Source organism: Helicoverpa armigera, chromosome 22 (assembly GCF_030705265.1).
Source record: "Helicoverpa armigera isolate CAAS_96S chromosome 22, ASM3070526v1, whole genome shotgun sequence".
Classification (NCBI taxonomy): domain Eukaryota; kingdom Metazoa; phylum Arthropoda; class Insecta; order Lepidoptera; family Noctuidae; genus Helicoverpa; species Helicoverpa armigera.
Window position 1 is genome coordinate 1253643 of NC_087141.1, and position 20320 is coordinate 1273962.

The 20320-nt window shown below is 34.6% G+C and overlaps 1 protein-coding gene across 1 annotated transcript in view; it reads left to right on the plus strand.

The window, feature by feature from the left end:
• Positions 1 to 854: 854 nt before the first annotated feature.
• LOC110371686 (bicaudal D-related protein homolog) overlaps positions 855 to 20320 on the plus strand; it is a 112051-nt gene continuing 92585 nt past the window's right edge. The window contains exon 1 of the mRNA XM_021328043.3: positions 855 to 1618. Coding sequence (XP_021183718.2) covers positions 1178 to 1618 — 441 coding nt within the window. The 5' untranslated portion in view covers positions 855 to 1177. The remainder of the gene's footprint in view (positions 1619 to 20320) is intronic.

Here is a 20320-nt window from a genome sequence, read left to right on the forward strand (position 1 = left end):
ATTTCAAGGTCCGTTTTTACGATAAAAACTGGTTTAATTTAGATGCGATTTTTATAGGATAGCTATGAGATCATTTCCTGATGTTTAACCAACAATAAAAATAAATGTTTCGACATTTTATTTGACCACTCTCTTTGTGTTACCTTGATGAGTATCGCTGTCCTTGTCTGGCGTGAAGGTTTGGCGTTACCCTTCTGTTCGCGTCTCGCTCTGACGCACGTGTTGATTTAGGCCAAAGATTAGATTGCAGAAGCGATTTTTGTGGTCGCGGGTTTTCTGCATACTTGGCGGTGTTTTTTGGGTGTCATTTTTATCGAAATAACTTTCAGATTTATACCTTTTGTATTGTTTACAAGAAAAATGAGTTCAAAAGTTTCACAATGGTATAAAAATTAAAAGGCGAAATAAAACCATTTTCTGTTCTCATCACTAGTTTTTTTTTAATCTCATTATACAATTAGGTATTCAGGTAGGTCTACTAATGTTCTCGCCCTTCTTTTAATACCTTTTCTATTGGTATACGTTTAATCTTTCTTATCGTTATGACTAATTGGATCCGCAATTAGATACTACTTGCATACTACACAAATGATACAATAACGATGTAAAATTACTCACTTTTGTTATCGTTTGATAATGATCTTACGAAAGTTAAATGTTGGTTTAACATTACACCTTATTTATACAACTGTTCAATTTAGGAATAAAACTAAAATATCGAATCAAAATTGACAACCTTTCTCCAATTATACATAGTAAATATTACTAGAATTTGAAGAAAACATTAAATTATTTATTTCTTACTACCTACTCGCCCCTCTCACCGCCGCCATAATCTGTGTCGGTGGCGGGTTGTTCTAGGTGGAAGGTTTCGCAGGCCGACTGTTGTGTCCGATCCGTTGTCGAGGCAACATCTGTGCTGCGCCCGCCGCGAGTGTATCGACAAAACAGTGCAGTGTTGTGAGTGCCAGTGTCACGGAAATGTTACTATTGTGATCCAAAAATACCCTATAATGGCCTTAAAAAAGGATTTCGACATAAACAAGAGCATATTCAAAATAAAACTCCCCAAAACTGTGAAGTTCCAACAAGCTATCGACAAAATATTTAAAAAGAACAACTACACAAAAATAGTGCAAAGTTAGTTCAGTAGTTTGAAACAGACTCGTTTGATTAAATGGCCGGTGAAGTAAGTGCAAATATTAGTAGAAGTAGTAAAGATAACACTGAACCGGAGCCGCCAGATCGCAACAAGTCACCCAACTTTATAACAGACGAAACTCAGTTCGTAGGCAACGGGAACATACGAACATCAACACCTTTGAGCAAGCACAGGCGGAGCAGAAGTAAAAGTGGTACGAGGAAGACTCCTGTACCGCTGAGCTTTTCAGACGAACATTTTTATGAGGATTTGGAAGCGTATGTGAGAGAAATGTCGACCGCAAGGACAACTGCAACCATGGACGCTGGACAGGAGCACGACCTGTGGGCACAGCTCCAGCAGAAGGAGTCAGACCTGCTGCTGGCTGCAGAGCTGGGCAAGGCCCTCCTGGATAAAAACGAGGAGCTGAAGAAAGAACAGGAGCGCGTGACGGAAGAATACTCCAAAAAAGTCGAGGTGAGTCAATCAATTTCACTGTTTGTTACTGAATCAAGCACGCGATGTGCACTGATATTTTTGCGGTCGTTCAACGTTTGGCCACAATGGATTATCAACTTTAATTCTTCGAGATTAAGGTTCTTTTGTATTGTTATTGTAGTTGTTCTATTTTTTAGAAAGACTGGCGGGTCTGCGGTTGTTGAAATTGTGCAATTTATACACTTTGTTTATGTCCTTTCATTTGCTGACGTTGCTAATGTGAATTATATTCTTTCTTCTATTGAAGTATTTTTTGGTGGTGTAAGATCACTTTCTATTTAATTAGCACTTCTCGTTACCTATATACCTATTACCTAGGTATTGTTCTTTTATTGTTATGCACCTGGTACCTATAAGTGCAAACGTAATAAGTTTGTGTATTGCTGCCATCTCTAAGATTTAAACCGTGTTTAAAATCAGTTCAGGTGTTAAATATCAAATGCTTGTTTCATAGTTCTTATCCTGTGATCAAAGATAGCTACTTATTATAGCTAGATAGGTCAGTAGATATACTTATTAGGTAAACTTACTTCTTACTTACGTCTTCATCTATTTAAATATCTAAAACCATAGGTAATAAAGTTGTGGAAGAAGTACAAAGCCACAAAAAGCCTTCTGTCGTGTAATCTAAGACAATAATTTAGGGATTTTCGAAAAACAAAACAAAAAACGAAACACGAAAGATCAATCTGATCATGTTTTTCAACTAACATAATTATGTATGCCTACTTGTATGACGTCATTAAATATGCCTCTAATAATGGATCAAATACAAGTTGATTGAACAAAACGTGCTCAAAACATAATAATCGTGATTTTACTGGCATTTGTGTAAAAAATGTTAATTGTCTGATTCATACGATTCGTTATCTGTATTTATGTAAATATTAATTGAGTAGGAAGCCTATGGTTTAATGAATTTTCTGATTAATGCTAACATTTTAGCTAACTATTAACTAATTTTTAAACGTTTTTTACAAGATTTCTTACGAAATAAAAAGTTAAGTCTAGCTCTAGTTTAACCTTAAGATGTTAACAAGATTGCAACATAATTGAGAAACTAAATATTTAGTCAAAAGACAATAAAGAAACTGTTTAGTCTAAAACCAATTATTACTCAGAGATAAATAAAATTAAATAAGTATTTGGAGAAACCAGAAACAAACGAGATACAGAAAGGAAACTTTTCGCTATTTTAACCAAAATCCTCCAACCTTTGAAACCTCCAACGAATTTTGATTAAATGCAATTCACCCGCGATCCCCAATAAACTCGGCTCTATTTTTTACGGTTTTACGATAAAATGCTAAACCAAATTGGATTTTCTATGGACACAGCATTAACGCCGTACAAGAGAACATAGCTAGGAGCTTTTGATCTGGATAGATGAAAATGCTGCAGGTCTTAAAGAAACTGCTCTAGACATTAGTAAATCTGTAGCAAACAACCAGTTTTCGGAATAACTGGAGCATTGTATATATACATAAAAGCGTATCAAACAAGGCTATGTTTAGTAAGAACACTAAGTAATTATTTTCTCGTTAACCTCTCTTAGGTAATGGTACCAGTGCGTCATGGTGTAACTCAATCGATTCTACTTGATCGTTAAGTACTACATAGTTATGTTTCATTAAAGTAAAATGTGTGTTTTCTTGGGAGTATTATATATAGGTAGATTAAATACTTAGTTGGTAGATATTTGATGAAACAAAGCTATAAAATGCGTAGGTAAGTACGTTCCGAAACTATTATAAAATCTGGGTCTTTTTCCAAGTCCAAGAAAAGCTAAGCAACTTAAGTTCGCGGGACAGATTCTTACAGGAAATTATTTCATCTGTAATGACTGCTCATCACTATTAAGTTCCATAATCCGTTAAAAACATTGCCAATTTAAAGGTTCAATTATAGCTAAAAGTTTAAACATAAAACTACTTCATTTTTCAAAATTTCGTGTTTATTTATTAGTGAAAAATATACAATATGTATTAGACACTATAAAGTACTCAAAAGTACAACCTAAAATTGCAAAATCCCTAGTGGTTGATAAACCTAACGTAATCAGCCAATACTGCATTTCGGTAATACCTCTCAATTCGCCGTAACTTCATCATTTCAGTTTAAACGATTGCCGTATTGTTATCAATTGTATGCACCTATCTTATCTGTATTGATATCTTCACAGTCAGATCAGTACAAAATCCTCAAGGTGATCTCTGAGTTAAGATAGATAGGTATTTGCTAACCATGATCGGTAGAATGGTGCATGATATACAAGTGGTAACATACAAAATATGTCACGATTTAAAGAATAAAGAAGGTCTATGACAGAGTTTACTCTTTCTATTAAATTCATGTTAAAAACCCCATTCATAGGAACCATTTTCTGCTACACAAGTGACACAGTTTATCTCCTAAACATTCCTAATTCGGTAACATTTTAGGTACCTATGTACACAAGTCCATACTTTGTAGACGACTACTTTGGCGCTTATATTTCTAAAATTGCACTTCACATATTAACACTGGGCATCTGAATTTGAAAACAGGCATTTGAAAAGCTGTTTTTGAAGCCATATTTGTCATATTCCTTAGGAAGTTTATGAAACAAAAGATCTAATACTTGCTTATGAGTGCACGACCTGAACGCTAGGCTGAGCAAGAAGACTAAAATCTAGAAACATCCATTAGGCTAGATATTTAAGATAGCGAAGCGTTCTGATGCACTGCCCTGGTAATCTTGTGTACCTACGTACAAGATCGTACAATCTGACAATCTATGTTAATACCAAACTGCTGAACAGATATGTAAAGAGACCAAATTCTCGATGTTTCACACAGTACTTGTACTATACTTATTGTTTCGAAAAAATGGGAATCAGATGAAACTACAGGTGCTTTGATGCCACATAGTAATATCCTACTTATTGAGACCCTCTAATCATTTGTTCCAACTGTACTTTTTAAACAGCGACTGCCTGTTTGACCTCCTCAACCCAGTTACCTGAGGAACCTTATACTCCGCGGCAAGACAGATCGTCAGACTCTTCGGCTTCTGAGTAAATAGCCAAACTATCAGAATTACCCACGAAATGGAGATGCTAAATCCTATTGACAGTAATTTACATAACAATGATGATAGTTCTACAAAAAACCCTTCCTAAGGCCGTCAAAGAGAGAAGCTATAGTTTTTCTACTACCTGCTTAGTTTCATAGTAAGCAGTCTTTTGTTTAGTTTTTGCTACTTTACGGTTGGTAAAGGCTGATGATTCAATTAGTGAAAGAAAGAAAGAAAAAAGCTGTTTGCGGGTATCACTGAACCATTGTTTTTTGGGGATGCCACCCGTAGTTTAGTTACGGGTAGCTATCATAATAGTTAATGGTGTTTTGTGCATGTTGTAACTTGTTCAGCTGATTTGTACCAACTGGCTTTTGACACCAGCGTTGCACTTTAATGTTGTTTGAAAGTAGAGTATTTTGTATTTAACCGGGATTAAAATAATGAAATCCATCTTCTATACTATAAAGTTGAAGAGTTCTTTGCTTGCTTGAAAGCACCAATCTTAGAAACTAGTGTTCCTATTAAATGATTCTTTCAGCTTTTGATAGCCCATTAAATTTGGTAGGCTGTAAGTTACTGTACAAACCGGTGAGCGATTTTATCAATGGGTATAAGGTACTCGAAGCTAGTCATTAATCTTTCAATAAAAAGCATACAAATTATAAAAAACAGAAAGATAAAGCACAAACCTAATTTCACTTTTGATACCACTACTCACAAATAAGGGCATTTCCACAGCAGCTAGCCATTACTAAAATTGATAGTGCCAAAAACCCTAGCCTAGATACACAAACAATATATATCCCTATTCACGCCTATCCAGTCATTGTTCATAATAACCAGGTCAATAGTCGTCGAATCGGGCGCGTCTAGACAGCTATTGTGCGGTTTAACCTGAATACCTGATAATTGTTTAACTGTGCTGATAGTGAGATGGTAATCTTTTAAACTATGTGTTGTATGCTGAAATCTTAGCTTGTGTATGGATTAGAAGTTAAAACTTTAATTTTAGTTTACAGTAGTCTCGTAAAATACAGCTCCAAAGTTGGCTGCTAGTGTCGTCAAGGTAGTTAAAATAAGTGTACTAAACACTCCTTAAAAGTCACGCCACACAACTAATTTTGAAGTTAGCCATTTCAATTCTTGCGTATTATGTTCTTATAGATCTTATCCAGAAGCGATGCGATGCTTGTCCGAAATAAGCTACGATTTATTAGCTTCACAAATTGACAAAAATTTTAACAAAACACTTCTGATACGAAATGTTAGATGGTGCGAACTGCAAGTAACTTTGCCACATTTTGAAGTCATATCATGCCTTGCGCATGTACCTTTAGTTTTTCCATTTTGATTCTTGCGCGACTGGCAAAGTTATATGACGAGAGCAAATAAAGCGATTTTATAACTGCCTGAATTAAATAATTTCACAGCCCACCTCTACATACGTAAAACATTAAATACAGGCAAGTATACGGAGCGTGAGTTTACGTCATTTGGGAGTGGGGATACAACACAATATACTGGCTAGCCGCTAGACTATACAGTCAACCTTGCTGATCACTATCAGCCAATTAATTAAAAATAATTTATAGTTACTGTGCAATAAAGAGGCAATAATTTGTTAGCTATGATAAGATCCCTTGCACGTAAGTTTTACTAGCTCATATAAATATAGATGGTTTTAACATTAACCACTTCACTGTCCACGATGTAGGCACAATAGTTAAACAATCGGTGTCTATTAAATATGACTCATAGGACAGGTGTTTGACTAGGTATAGAGAATATTTTATTTATTTATTTATTTATTTATTTATTTATTTATACAGCATGAAAGACTTACAGCAAGATAAAACACATTGTAATTTTGAATGGTAATCGGATAGCCAATAACAAGTCCTCACGTTTAACACTAGACTATAAAAATAACCATGAACTACAATTTGAAAAAAAAATAAGAATACTAAATTACTAAGGAACAGTACTACTTAGTAATATAATAAAAGCGCATAAAAACTACGTGATTACTCCACATTGTTGTTTTTGAAAAACTCAAGACTCAGACGCCGCCTGGCCGTGACTATACTAGTATTAAACAAATCAATATCATGCTGTTTACTTAACTTATTTAAGTTTCTGCTTGCACGCACAATACAAGAATTTTTCCTATAGTTTGTTGATGCAAATGGCACAGAAATAGGTGGATTATATCGGGTTCTGGATGGGATATTAAAACTAAATTTCGATAAAAGTTCAGGGCAATTAATGTCATTTTTGAAAATTTTTAATAGAAGTATGCAGTCAGAGATCTCACGACGAATTGACAGAGGTAGCAAATGATACTTTTTACAAAGATCAAGGTAATTTTCGGAATTATATGGAACTTTCTGATGGAAACATAAATATTTTAAGAACCTTTTTTGGATATTTTCAATTCTATCAATATATTTTTGGTAACAAGGATTCCAAATTTCTGACGCATACTCTAACTGGCTTCGAACAAAAGTACAATATAATATTTTTATTTATATTGTGTTTAGAAAACCATGCCCTCTTCAACATCAACATCTTTATCCGGTACACATTTTTTTAAACAGTAACAAATTACGTGCGAACTTTTCTATAATGTCCGCAAAATTGCACCCTTTGTGCGCAAACACATGCTAGCATGCGCCGACGCGTACCTATACATTTTTTTCTCTCTGAATCTTGCCATTATAGACCTTTTTGAACGTAACTTCCCCTAGCAGATTTAAGATATATCTGTCGGTATTTAGCTTAACGCATTCCTACCTAAATTCTGTCTACAGCCTGCAGTAGATCATTAGCATATCCTGTTGCACGAGTAATAAAAGTCACAGATATTGGTTCAACAACAATTTTGAGAAACTGCACGCAGATATTTAAGATGTTTTTGAGGCATATTTAAGTGGGCCCACCTCATCCTCCTGCCCTTATGCCAATTTTATTTGGAGTCGGCGCATCATGTTTTCTTCTTGCCGTTATCACACAAGTGATCCCGAAGTATTGTTCTGACTTAACTCCTCCTGAGTGTGACAAATACTACCTACGCTGAAAACCCCATCAAAACATACATCTTCAAACTGAGAACCTTCTTTTTTAAGCTGGCTAAGAATAAGGTCATCAAACAGATCCTATTATAATCAAGTTGGTTCTATTCTCCAAACATTTGATATGACATCACTTTTGAGGTTAAAAACACTAACATACATAAGTAAAAGCCTTTTTAGTTCAAGAGCCGGAATATTTACCGTTGCAATGAATCATCGGCACACAAAATAAGGCTGACGTATGTTTCGTACGAATTTAAGAACGATTGCATTTCTGAAGATGCTTTATTCAGATAGCCGCGTACCCACCTAGCGCACAGGCTCGCGCGGCAGCCTCGGTGTCCGGATCGCGAGCGATGGCTCCCTCGGCAGCCTCAGTAGTTTTGTTCAATTTACACGAGGCCGCCTCGCGAGGCAGGCTGAGCCATCATAAGTCCGAGAGTATTCGTAATGGACAGTCGTGTATTTTCAGCTGCAGCTATTTTCCTAGCTGCTTATTGTTTAAAGAAACGAAAATTTGCCGCCAACTGTCTTCCCGCTGATTTTTGTTTAAATATTTTGGATCTTTGGGGTCCCAAAGCGCATTGTACGTGCTGTACAGTTGTATTAAGCGAATGGACTCCTCCTGACTGCCCATGATATCAAAATAACAGAAGACAAACACGGCAAGAGACAAAACTTGAAGCAGCTTCGCGCGCGAGCCAAAACACATCCGTCCCCACCTAACGTACAGCGCTCACTGAGGCACCTTTGAGCGCGTCAAGTTTACCGACAACAGATGGCTCGGGGCCGAGCCGTGCTCGGTCGAGCAAACGCGCGCCCGAGGCAGGCCGAGGCACGTCCACACCAGCCGAGGCATTTGGCTCGCGAGGCTGCCGCGCGAGCCTGTGCGCTAGGTGGGTACGCGGCTATTCTGTATTATTTTACGGAAGTAATATAATAGATAAAATATATAGAATTGCTTTCGCATTTACGTACTTAACTGATGAACATTGAGAAATATTAAAATATGATTTAAATAGTTCAGATCACACTCCAAAAACAACAGGAGTCAAGAGCATATTGTTCGACACCAAGAACATTGCTAAAATCACAAATTTCTTCTCCCCACAAAATTAGACCTTAAAATCAACACCACAAGTTACATTTCACCTTCTCAAAGCGAATCATGAGGCTTCCTCGCAGAACCGTACAGCAAGTTTAAGTTGCCACAGACTAACGTGACCCATAGACCGGTCAGACCGGTTACTCATTACCACAGCCCTTGTCCGCTCGTCAGAACTTCCTGGAGAAGCCTGCGGATTGTATAACTGGTTATTTTTTGTTGCTATTTTTGTATGCTGTGGTCTTCGTTGTTTGAAGGGTCATTTACCGCATAGAAAGAAATAAAAATCTGGGAAGGATATGGGAGGGTCTATGCGGGTATGGTATAAGCGTTATTACTTCAGGATGTGGTCATACCAAAGGAACCCCATAGACTTTTTTACAATCTCTAAAAGGATCTCCATTAGTACATATACTTCATACAGTTTTAACGAGCTTCGAAAACGCTATATTCTGTTAAGTACATCAAAAGTACTGCAAACCTATTAACACAACGCAATCCCAACAAAGAACATGTATTTAGCAACAATAGTTGCAATGATTACCACGGAAGCTATATAGCTACTAAAATCCACCATAAGTACATATATGACCAAACCATGGTAATTTACTATAGGTTTTTGAGGTCATTCGACCGTCTGGTCCAAATTTATGGCGATTTTGACCTCAAGATACCGCCGACGGCTAATTTGAACGACGTATGTAGTTCGATGTGAAATCTGATGAGATTTTTGTATTGTTTTGGGTGTTATATCATGGGTACGTGAGAATGGAATATGTAATAGGCTTTTGAGGTCTTCAACAGCAATGAAGCAACTCAAATAATTTTGGTTTGGAAACAGTTAATTGCTACTAAAGATGAAAAATAAAAAAAAAGTTTTAAAAGAAGTAAAAAAAGGCCAGACCCTTTCCAGCTAGACATTTTGGAAATCAAGGAAGGAGCGGAGGCCTATGTTCAACAATTGACGTTCTATGGCAGGAATGATGATGATTAAAAGAGAATTATGCAAAATCTAACTGGTGATGAAAGCGACTTGAAACTGCATTTTGGTTACTGAAAAGGACCTATTTCTTTCAAATGTATGCACAGACAATAGCTACACATGACATAACATTTTCCTAAAACTGTTATTTCAATATTCCCGTGCAAGCGAACATAATGGTCCTAAATTGGTTGGTTTCATACTCCGAACAAACAGACTTGCGATATCATTTTGTATATATCTGTTATGTACCTCCATTGTTTTGTGCTCAATAGAAAATTTAGAATGCATTGCATTGTCTTGCTCATGTACAAGATCTGGGAATGATTCTTAGACAGGCAGTTGTATGGTCAAATTATTGGGTATTAAGAATTACGCTATTTTGTTGCTGTGAACGTAACTTCTCCAAGACGACTACAGACATATAATAGACAGGCAGAAACTTAATACTTAACTGAAAGTCGACTCTTGCTCAAATGTGATTCATTAATTCAAAAGTGAACTGAAAACTGAAGTAAATACACATCAAACAGGAGACATTGACATTACAATAAAATTATTTACTGCTTCAAATTATGCAAAATAAGTCAGTAGTGTAAATCAAAAACTTACTTTCAAAGGTGACCAACAAAACTTGGCAGACCATTGACCCAAATACAAACTCGAGGAGCTCATTATCCTTAAGCTACATGAGCTAACATCCAACATTAACTCATTAGCATTCAAGAAGGATCAATGCTAAGCAAATGTCGTGACTCATGGTAACGATGTAGTCTGGTCTTGTACTGGTTAAACGATTGATGGATTGAATAAAGGTGAAGATGGATTGGGTGGAAAAGAGACTGGAAAGGTTAGGAGAGGATATTGTGAACATGGAAACTTGGAATGGCCTGTGGTATAAAAAAGGGACTGTAAAAATCAAAGTGAAATCAATAAGAGAGAGGAAGTTTACATTGCAATCAATTTAAATAGTCAGTATTTTAACAAATCATGTCCCAAATTATATTTAGATAATGATAACACAATCCTAAATTTGTTGCTTTGACAAGTTGCTTTTTAAAACAAAAGTTACTTTACTTCTAGCTGCACTACAAATGCTTAAAAAATATACCTACGATTCGTTGCATAGTTTTCATCAAGTACATATTTAACATCCATTGTTTCAATCGTAACCTCTACAGTAAGCTTTCTATAGCCAGACTTATTTTAGCTCGGCACAAAAGATGATTTCGGTCTTCAATCCTAATACCCAACTCTTCGTGTGGTATTAAAGCCACAAAGCAATCCGTCAGTCTGTCTCGACGAAGTGAGAGTGGCGTATTGAGGGCACGACCTTGCGCATTTGGCTCGGCCGACGAATCAAATGCATTTTGGTAATTAACTAGTTTTATTTTTGTTAAATATATTTTAATCGGAAGTGGGGCTTGAGGTTTGGTTAAGATTATAACGTTGAAATATTGTATAGTTTACTAAAAATCAGAATAGATTCCATGATACCGAAGAGATGAGAAGATATAAAATGAAAAAAATTATGAGATGGGTAGAAATAGAAAGCAGCTTGAATGGAAGAGGTTGTTGGTCCAAAAGCAGCAGATAATAAGACAATGATCGTCAAACAATGTGTTATAGCAAACAAGGATTGAAGAGTCTGAAAGAAAGAAAGAAAGAATCGAATTGAACTCAAACAAGTACTGAAAGATGATGACAATATTCCAAAAAAGACGAATTATAATGATGAAACAACTGGCAGTCTACATAAATATTTTGCAACACAATAAAATATCACATGAAATAAATAAAGGAAGAAATATAACCGACCTCACTTCATTGAGTGTTCAACAAGCAAGACTGATGCTTTGTGTAACAAGACCTTACTAACTTATGATTTTGACGAGTTTTTGCATCAATAATGTCACGCTTTTGACAAGACTGTTGCGAGACAAGGTCGGTGGTCAAATGAATGGTTGGTGGTTAACGATGCTTGTTAAAACGGTTTAAAGTTGGAATGATAATTTGGTTAATCCTATTGGTCTTTTTGATCTTTATTAAGTGCTCTTGTTTCAAAATGAAGAGTATATTCATAAGCAAACGTGTTACTTCTATTACATATATCTTCACTTCTATGGCTTTGATCTTACAGCCTTTACGCGTTTGAAATTGTGTAGACAAGCTGTCTATCATGTCTTGGTATGTTTACGTTGATTGCTTATGTTGTCTGCATCTTTTTCATGGTCATTTCCAATATTTATCTATAAACTAAAGCATAGCTTAATTATTTCAAATTATTATTTAAGAATAAGGTTTTGTTTGCCCAAAAACTAGGAACTGCAAAGCATGCTTAGCTGCTAAAAAAATAAATGAAAATTAAATTATGCTTATAATAATTATGTAAACAATGATTATTTAGGTGATTATACTTTACATTTACATGTCAACAAATATCAAGTAAAACCAGTTAACTGTCTGTCTAGACGTTAAAATAAACGAGACTCCAAACACGTGAGATGACACATTAACTGATAAACTTGACATAACGGCAGTTAACGCCGACGTCACAGCTAATGGGTTATTGTCTAACCAAGTTTGTTTTGTAACTGATCTTTTAGAAGTAATTATTGTTCACTGGTACTTGGTTACATACCTGTGATATTAGGTCAGATATGAGTAACCTATTTTTTGCCTGATGACATACAGAGAAGGTATGAGGATTGAGCACAATGCACAATGCAGGTGGGTTGGCTATTTAAGGATTTTTAAGTTGTGAGTCTGATGACCAGTCATGCCAGAGGGTTTCGTGTTTCCGGGGTAACTGTTTTTAGTACCTAGTTTAGATAGACAGACGTTCTATGTAACACACTGGTACTCAGCTTCATTCAGTTAGACTGGAAGGCGATCTCAACATATAATTTTGAAAAAGCTAGGTAGATGATGAGTTCAGGTTATTTAATGACGTTTTTGTCAGAATTGAATAAAGATGAAGTGAATACGGAAGTAGAAATCCATGCATACACTTAAAAAATATACTTACATAAAGACAACCTATGACCTTTCAATTTGCTGCATTTAAAGATAATTCTAGACCAATCAGACAATCTATACGTAACCTAATCTTCGTTATATGTAAATCTAGAAGACTTTCTTTTTTAATCTGCATTAAAATAAATACCTAAACATCCAAATGGCCTGCTCTTTTCTTAACTTTATACAATGCGTATCTTGGCAGGTCTAATCCTATTTTGTTGTGCAGTGTCATTCTTGTGTGCATAGAGCAGTCGATCAGCAATTAAAACACACACACTACGCAAAAATAGAGCATCTTCTGGCTTTATTCAAGTGTCAATTTTACTACTGCAAGCTGCACTAAAAAATCCGTTCCAAAATATCTACAAACTTCATGCCAACGACCTACTTTTTCTTACCAAAGAACTGCTCCACATTTAATACCCTTGGCGTGTCACATCCACATAAAAGTAACGGTTTCACTAACATAAAACTTAAGAGATCAACACTGTTATCCAATTAGGAACTGTTAGGTAATATACACTGCAAACTTTTAGTCGGCCAACTGTTTGTTGGGGCTCATAATTCAACAAAGAGAATATTTGTCAAAATCGTAAGACTCCACAATAAATATGAACGAAAATTGCGCAAAAAAAAACTTTACTTAGGTACCTGATATTAAACAGGAATAGGACATTATCGTTGGTTTAGGGGACAGTACCATATTATAATGCTACTTAATATTTATTTAACAATAACAAATATCCACATATTTACATAAATAAAGTATTGAAGATGAATGGGAGTACGCATATTACAAAAATCTGGTATTTGGCCGGTATTGGACCGACTAAAAACTTTGATTGATTTCATGACTTTCTCAAAAAAAAAATTGTTTTGACAACCATCGGGCCAACTTTCGGTCGACTAAAAGTTTGCAGTGTGTGGATACTGTTAGGTAACACACGCGTAAACGAATGGCTTATACAATATAATCGATTGGTTTTATCGATTCCTAGAGGTATATTGTATTCGTAAAACGGAACGTATTTGTTACGCATCCGAATTTTAGTTAACGGTGATACGCGAAACTGTTTTTTTTTTATTTGATTTCGCGCTGATCTAATTTTGTCTCTTTAAGAGTAAAATAGAATGAGTATGAATGTAAATGCCGTTGTTACTCTTAAAAGCAATTTTTTCCATGCTCATTATCAATGGATGATGATGATGAACCATACAAATCGACTTAGATGATCTATCATTCACTCTCAGGTTTGGCTCGCATCCTATGAAAATTACATTGTGGAGCTGAATAAAAAATAGCCAATAATTTTCTATGATAAATGGCCTATATGACACTGAAAGATTTTTCCAAATCGGACCAGAAACTGAAGATATCCTGCTCAAACAAACAACGTGTCTTTAGCTTTACAATGTTAGTATAGATTCTTAATTCACTTCAATGAACAAAGATACAAAGCTTAACTAAACCATTTAAAAACCATGAATTTGATCACGATTTTCTCAAAAGTTTACCTGTGGAAAATGTGTATGGAAAATCAATAATAACGTGTAAAACATGTTTGTTTAAATGTCACAGCCTTCCCTTGAGTGGGGTCAGACGAAGTCACCGTGGTTCTTGCCTTCACGACCCTTAGGTAATACATAGTTTACTATATGAAGGAGAAAGTTTTGAGTATTTATAGTTACTTGGGGAGTGATTAGTTGATTCAAGTAAGTTAAGATGTGTATAAAAATCCTTTTAATCAGGCTGCGATACTAAATTACGTATCATAATTTGTATTCTTTTAAATTTCATGATTTAGGAGTAATATAGCCCATGATGTCTTACGGTATTGTTTTACTTGCGTAATTTAACAACATTGCTTTTATACATGGCCTTGCCTCAAACTTTCAAAATTATACTTCTAAAATCAGACTTAAATATCGGAAAGGGCTAGTGTTTAGCTCCTGAAAAAAAATAACAGTTTAAAACAACCTCGTGTAAGTAACTAGTCGATTCCCCGCGGATTCATCCGTGTCCCGTGGGAACTTCTGCCCGTACCGAGATAAAATACCGCCTACGTTGCTCGGGAAGATGGTAGCCTTCCAACAGTTTTCAAATCGGTTCAGTAGTTTCGGAGCCTGGTAAAGAAACAAAAAATGTTTCCTCTTCATTATTATTAGTATAGGTTATAGACTATGTAATTTACATGAAAACTTCAAAAACATGTTACACGAACGAACAATTTTATGAAGAACATGTAAAGTATTTTCGTGGAGAAATCGGAAGCGACTAACCAAGTTTACTTTCATATCGTTATCCAACGATTGCACACTTTAATTGTATTTGTGTACAAAAGAAATTACTCATATTATGGTCCGTAGTAGAAAAGTAATCTATTGTTTTCTTAAGAACACATCGGGATTACACTGCAAACTTTTAGTCGTCTGACAGTTTGTTCAGGCTCATAATTCAGTATCGTTCTTAATCTTGTCACATATTTGTGAAATGATTGCATGTAAATGCAATACAAAAAATGCATATTTATGTTGTTAGCTTATCAAGAAAGATACATAAGTAATGATGATGAAAAATGTTTCATAATTAGACTCGATTACAACTTAAAAAAATATATATTAAACTAATTTTTTTTTTTTTTCAAGATAAACAAGTGTAAGAATGGCAGAAGCATGATAGTTACGGAATTTCAGATAAAAACAAAGAATTACGCGAATCTTGCGACAGCTGATAGTGATAAGAGTTATCAGTGCCAAGATGGCTGACATTTCGTGATATCAATCATTGGAGCATTTCAGGAAAATCTTCTGTACATTAGATAGTAATGGTGTTATAGAAATTCCTGAACGGATCGTTTCCTGAAATCGTGATAGATTTCTTAGAAAACGTCCTTTTGTAAATACCAACATTCTGTAATATCAACAAGACATTTATTATCTCAGTCAGTGGCCAGTAGCATATATTATCTACATGTTATATTTAAGGATGCAAATGATATAATCTTTTCGAATAATCTATCATTTTGTTTGACAGATACAATAAAAAGCTTCTGCTATTTTCTTTACGAGTAAAATTGTTTACATTTAATTCGTATCTCCGAAATAAAGTAAACGGCTGTTTTATCTGTCTTTATGTACTTCTTAATATTTGTTACAGAAAATGAATGAAATTTCTCAAACAAATCTTAGTTTTTTAATCCTATGTGTGAAGTAGCTTGCGGGAAACAGTTAATGTTTCAAAAGTATACTAATTATTTTAATATTTTCTACTATTGTACCTACGTATTTATTTCCTTTCTTTTCCTATTTCGTGACAAATTATATAGGTAGTCGACAATTTTAATGACCGTGTCAGATTGAAGGCTTGACAAATATGTTTTAAGAGTTCCGTCATTTTAAATAGGCCGATAGACCGATATGGATTGCTGATATGCTACTATAGTCCTAATTAGGAATACTATGTGGGCTTGCATAGTATGGTTTTATGGGCTGACCGGTTAATCAATTTAGTTTTTTGGGTAACTTACTTAATATTATGTGCTATTTCTCATTGGTGTTTTTTTTGGTCGGAGCCTTGTTTAGGAAGCTGGGAATTGCTGTGTTAAAAGAATACAAATATTTTCGAAGATATATGTAGTCTTTCCAAGTTTTAATGTAAATCATTTTTAGCAATAGATATGATTACATACTATCTACATTTACATCTTCAATTATAAATAAAGAACTGACAGAAATAAATAAACACAGTACAAGTTCTAAAGCACGTCAAAAGCCGTAGTAAAAATATTTCAAATGAAGTTTATCTAATAATACATATGCCAAATAAACAATCAAAATCTCAACACCACCTTGACGCAAAAGATGAAAAGATGTAGGAAGAATATAAACATTTCTAACAATTTGACGCAAATACTTCGGAAGATGATCGCGTGGGTGGACACGGAGTAAGAAATTCCGATGCAAATGCAATGCATCTCTAAACACATAAGATGCATCTACTGGAGTATCGCGACTGTGAGATGAAGATACGTGTTAATTGATTAATAATTACACTAAGATTATCAAAGAGAATGATAGCAATATACAAGGAAATATAGGTGAGATATCGAAGTTTGTTTCTTACATATATTGCATAGAGAAATGAGAAGTATTAGAAGGTTTTTCGGAAAGTACGAACATTTCATGGCTAGGTAGAGGTGTGTACATGTGTTCAATAGTTAGTTGCTTTAGATGGATCCGGATAAAAAAGGGAGGCCAAGTTAACGTAAGAACATATGAAGTCAATAATATGGGTGCAATAATATTGTGTTCCCAATTTTTAACAGACCCGATAACTCACAAAAGTAAAGCCTTTCAAATTTTCAAAACAATACACTTGATTCTATTAATCATACAGCATACGGCCATACTATTAATTGCTATAACGGTTTGTTTTGAAAACATTGAGCAGTTTTTCGACTTACATAACACAATGTATGCGACAATGAACCATCAACTGTATTTTAAACAATCATCGTCTTGCAGTTCGCTTGGGAGATTGAACCTACTTTAATTTCAGAGAAGGTTATTATGGCCTTGTTAATATGAGAAAAAAATCTAAATATATGAATGAAGATACCACAGCTATAGTTGTGTGATATGGATTGCATGAAAGATGATATGATTAATAAGGAAGTAATTATTAGGATCACGGACGAAAAAGAACGAGGTTAGGATGATAGCTGATAGACTGGAATTAACCGAACAAAATGGGAAGAGAGAGAATAAGAACAGAAAAGACGACGTGTCGGGGGAATTTCTAATTGAAAAGTTAAAACTTATTGCGGAACCATGTTGTAATTATGAAAAGGCGCTGAAGATTTTATCCAAGAACTAGGTACTGTTTCCATGCCTATGACATGACTGACTATGGCATGACTGCCATTCTCAAAACTGTTTAAGTAATTATCAACTTGATTGACAGCCCACACAAAAACAGCTCCAAGTTTTGCTTAGCAAAGAGAAAAAGTGTGATTATAATTTGAGAAATTGTGGCGTTTGCTCAATTTTGTTGAAAAAATGAAGTTTTTTTGCTTTTAAAATTAGCATATCTTCGTAAAGTCGCATATCTTCATGCTATAGAAGTAATCACGGTACTGGAAAATCGTTTGAATAAAATTTGAATGAGCAATGGCTTGCAAGTCAGGTAACTGTATGTTAAACAAAGTTGGGTAGAAATTTTATGAGCTGTCCAGCGAAAGTACATTGTATTTAAGGCTATATGGTGCAATAGTTTTAGTATTGGTATGAGTTAACTTATTGTATTAGGTGATGATTTATTTATTTACACCATTCCTATATTGCAATAATTATAAAAAACCTAGGGGCCTAGGTTCAATCTAAATATAATTAATCTCTAGAATCTGAATACAGACTTTATTTATAGTGGTACCTGAAAACAAACCAGAATTTGATGACTAGATTCCGTGGCGAAAACATCTAAAATATTTTTCTGTAAACTCGACTCACTCAAAAGTAAATACGGATTTTGTTCTCAGAAAATCTAGAAGACTACGCTCAAATCCCAAAGAAAGACGTCACACCTTAAGATAAAACTGAAAGATTAAAGGCAAAGATAGTATCTTCGATAGTATTAAGAGTAAGATAAACACTAAACATTTATCTGGACATGAAACCAAACGTGCAATGCATAACACAAGTGCTGTAGATGATGATAATATTGTAGTGACAAAGGCGTGTTAAGAATTTGAAGATAATCTGTAAATATCTGATAAGTTAGAACCAGGAGTGCCAAAGAACGAAATTTCCCACTTCAAAAAATCATCTTTACGTGCTTAACAAATAATAGAGGTATGTGCAGGTCATAAATCAGGCATTGCGTCTTATTATCTAACTCTGAATGCAATATATACGAAGAAATAAGATCCGTATTCTATTAATAGGAAAAAAGAAAGTAACAATGATAATTTTCATTAGCTTAATGTAGAATTAGCAAGTAATGATCAAATAGAATTACATAACTAAACAGTAGTTGATAGCGTGAGGCTAATGACTATAGTTAATCAGGAAAGGCGGTTCGCGTGCTATAGGGATGGGAAATGCTTCATTGGAGACGTAAGAAAATATGCAAGAATATATTGTTTTAATAGAAACATAGAATTATCAATTTAAATACTCTCCTAATAATATAGGAAGTAGCTATAGGAGGTAGGCTGCGAAATTAAGCGTTACTCCAAGATTACAAGACCAATGAAAAGTTATTTTGGTTGACACAACAGTTAAATGAACCAATAGAACAATAGATATAACCTAAAATAACCTAACCTCTAATACTGGAAGGAGAGTCCCTAAAAAAAAGATATTTAACATCCTTCTAGAAAAGAGACTTCTCTTATTTCAATAATTATTACCTAGCATTGTTGTCTATTTATTACATCTTCATATGACTTATGTTATTTAGTCATTAAAGGACACATTTTCAGTTCAATTATTAAATAATCTAAACCTGTCTCGATACTATGATTAACGATCATGAATCATATTACATTTATTAAAGACATATAGTCGATGACCAATACACTGGGCGTGGGTGCTTTAAATGTCACATTAGGAACAAAGCAACCTCTACAAGCTAGAAAACAACTTATTGACATATACCATCATAATATAGATATTATATTGTAGCCTTTTATAGACAGGCCATGACATTAACGTTGATTTTGTTATTATAGATGATGTAACCGCTGGTTTCATTAAAAATACTTCCATATATTGCCTTGGTGGCCTGAATATATGAATAAAAACATTGTATGAACTTTAGATGATTTTATTTGATTCCGTATTTGGAAGCTTGACAATAACATTATTGAAGGTATTTAAGTCAATTATAGATTCTGCTGCTTTGATTAAAATGTTCCCAGATAGTTTAAGCTAGTTGCTTGCGTAAATCAACTTCCACGCTTTAGCAATCATTACCTCTTTAAGTATTTTTGCTAAAACAATCTCAATCAGTTTGCACAATTCAACTGTCAGTAGCTCAGCTGTGTCTGCTATTAAGTTTTGAATCTTAATTATATGCTTATTAGAGTCTATTGTTGGATTATCGTCTTTGCTTGCTACGTCCATCACTATTCGGAACAGAGGCGCTCGCGCAGGTTTCACCGCGTTCCCTACATGGTCGGGGCCGTGAAATCTATTAGTTTACATGTTATCTTACGTTTTAGTTAGAACTCCGATTTTAATAGGGATATTGTTTTCAGTTGTAAGTTTGATGACATTGCAAAGTACATTTATATTCTGGCGAATTTATCTTTGAAAATCGCATTGGAAATATTTAAATGCCATAGAAGTATGAGTATGTATCCAACATTGTTATTCGTTGTCGAAAGATAAGGCATTAATGTTTCATTGTCATTAATGTTTTAAAGCTACATTGTAATTTTAT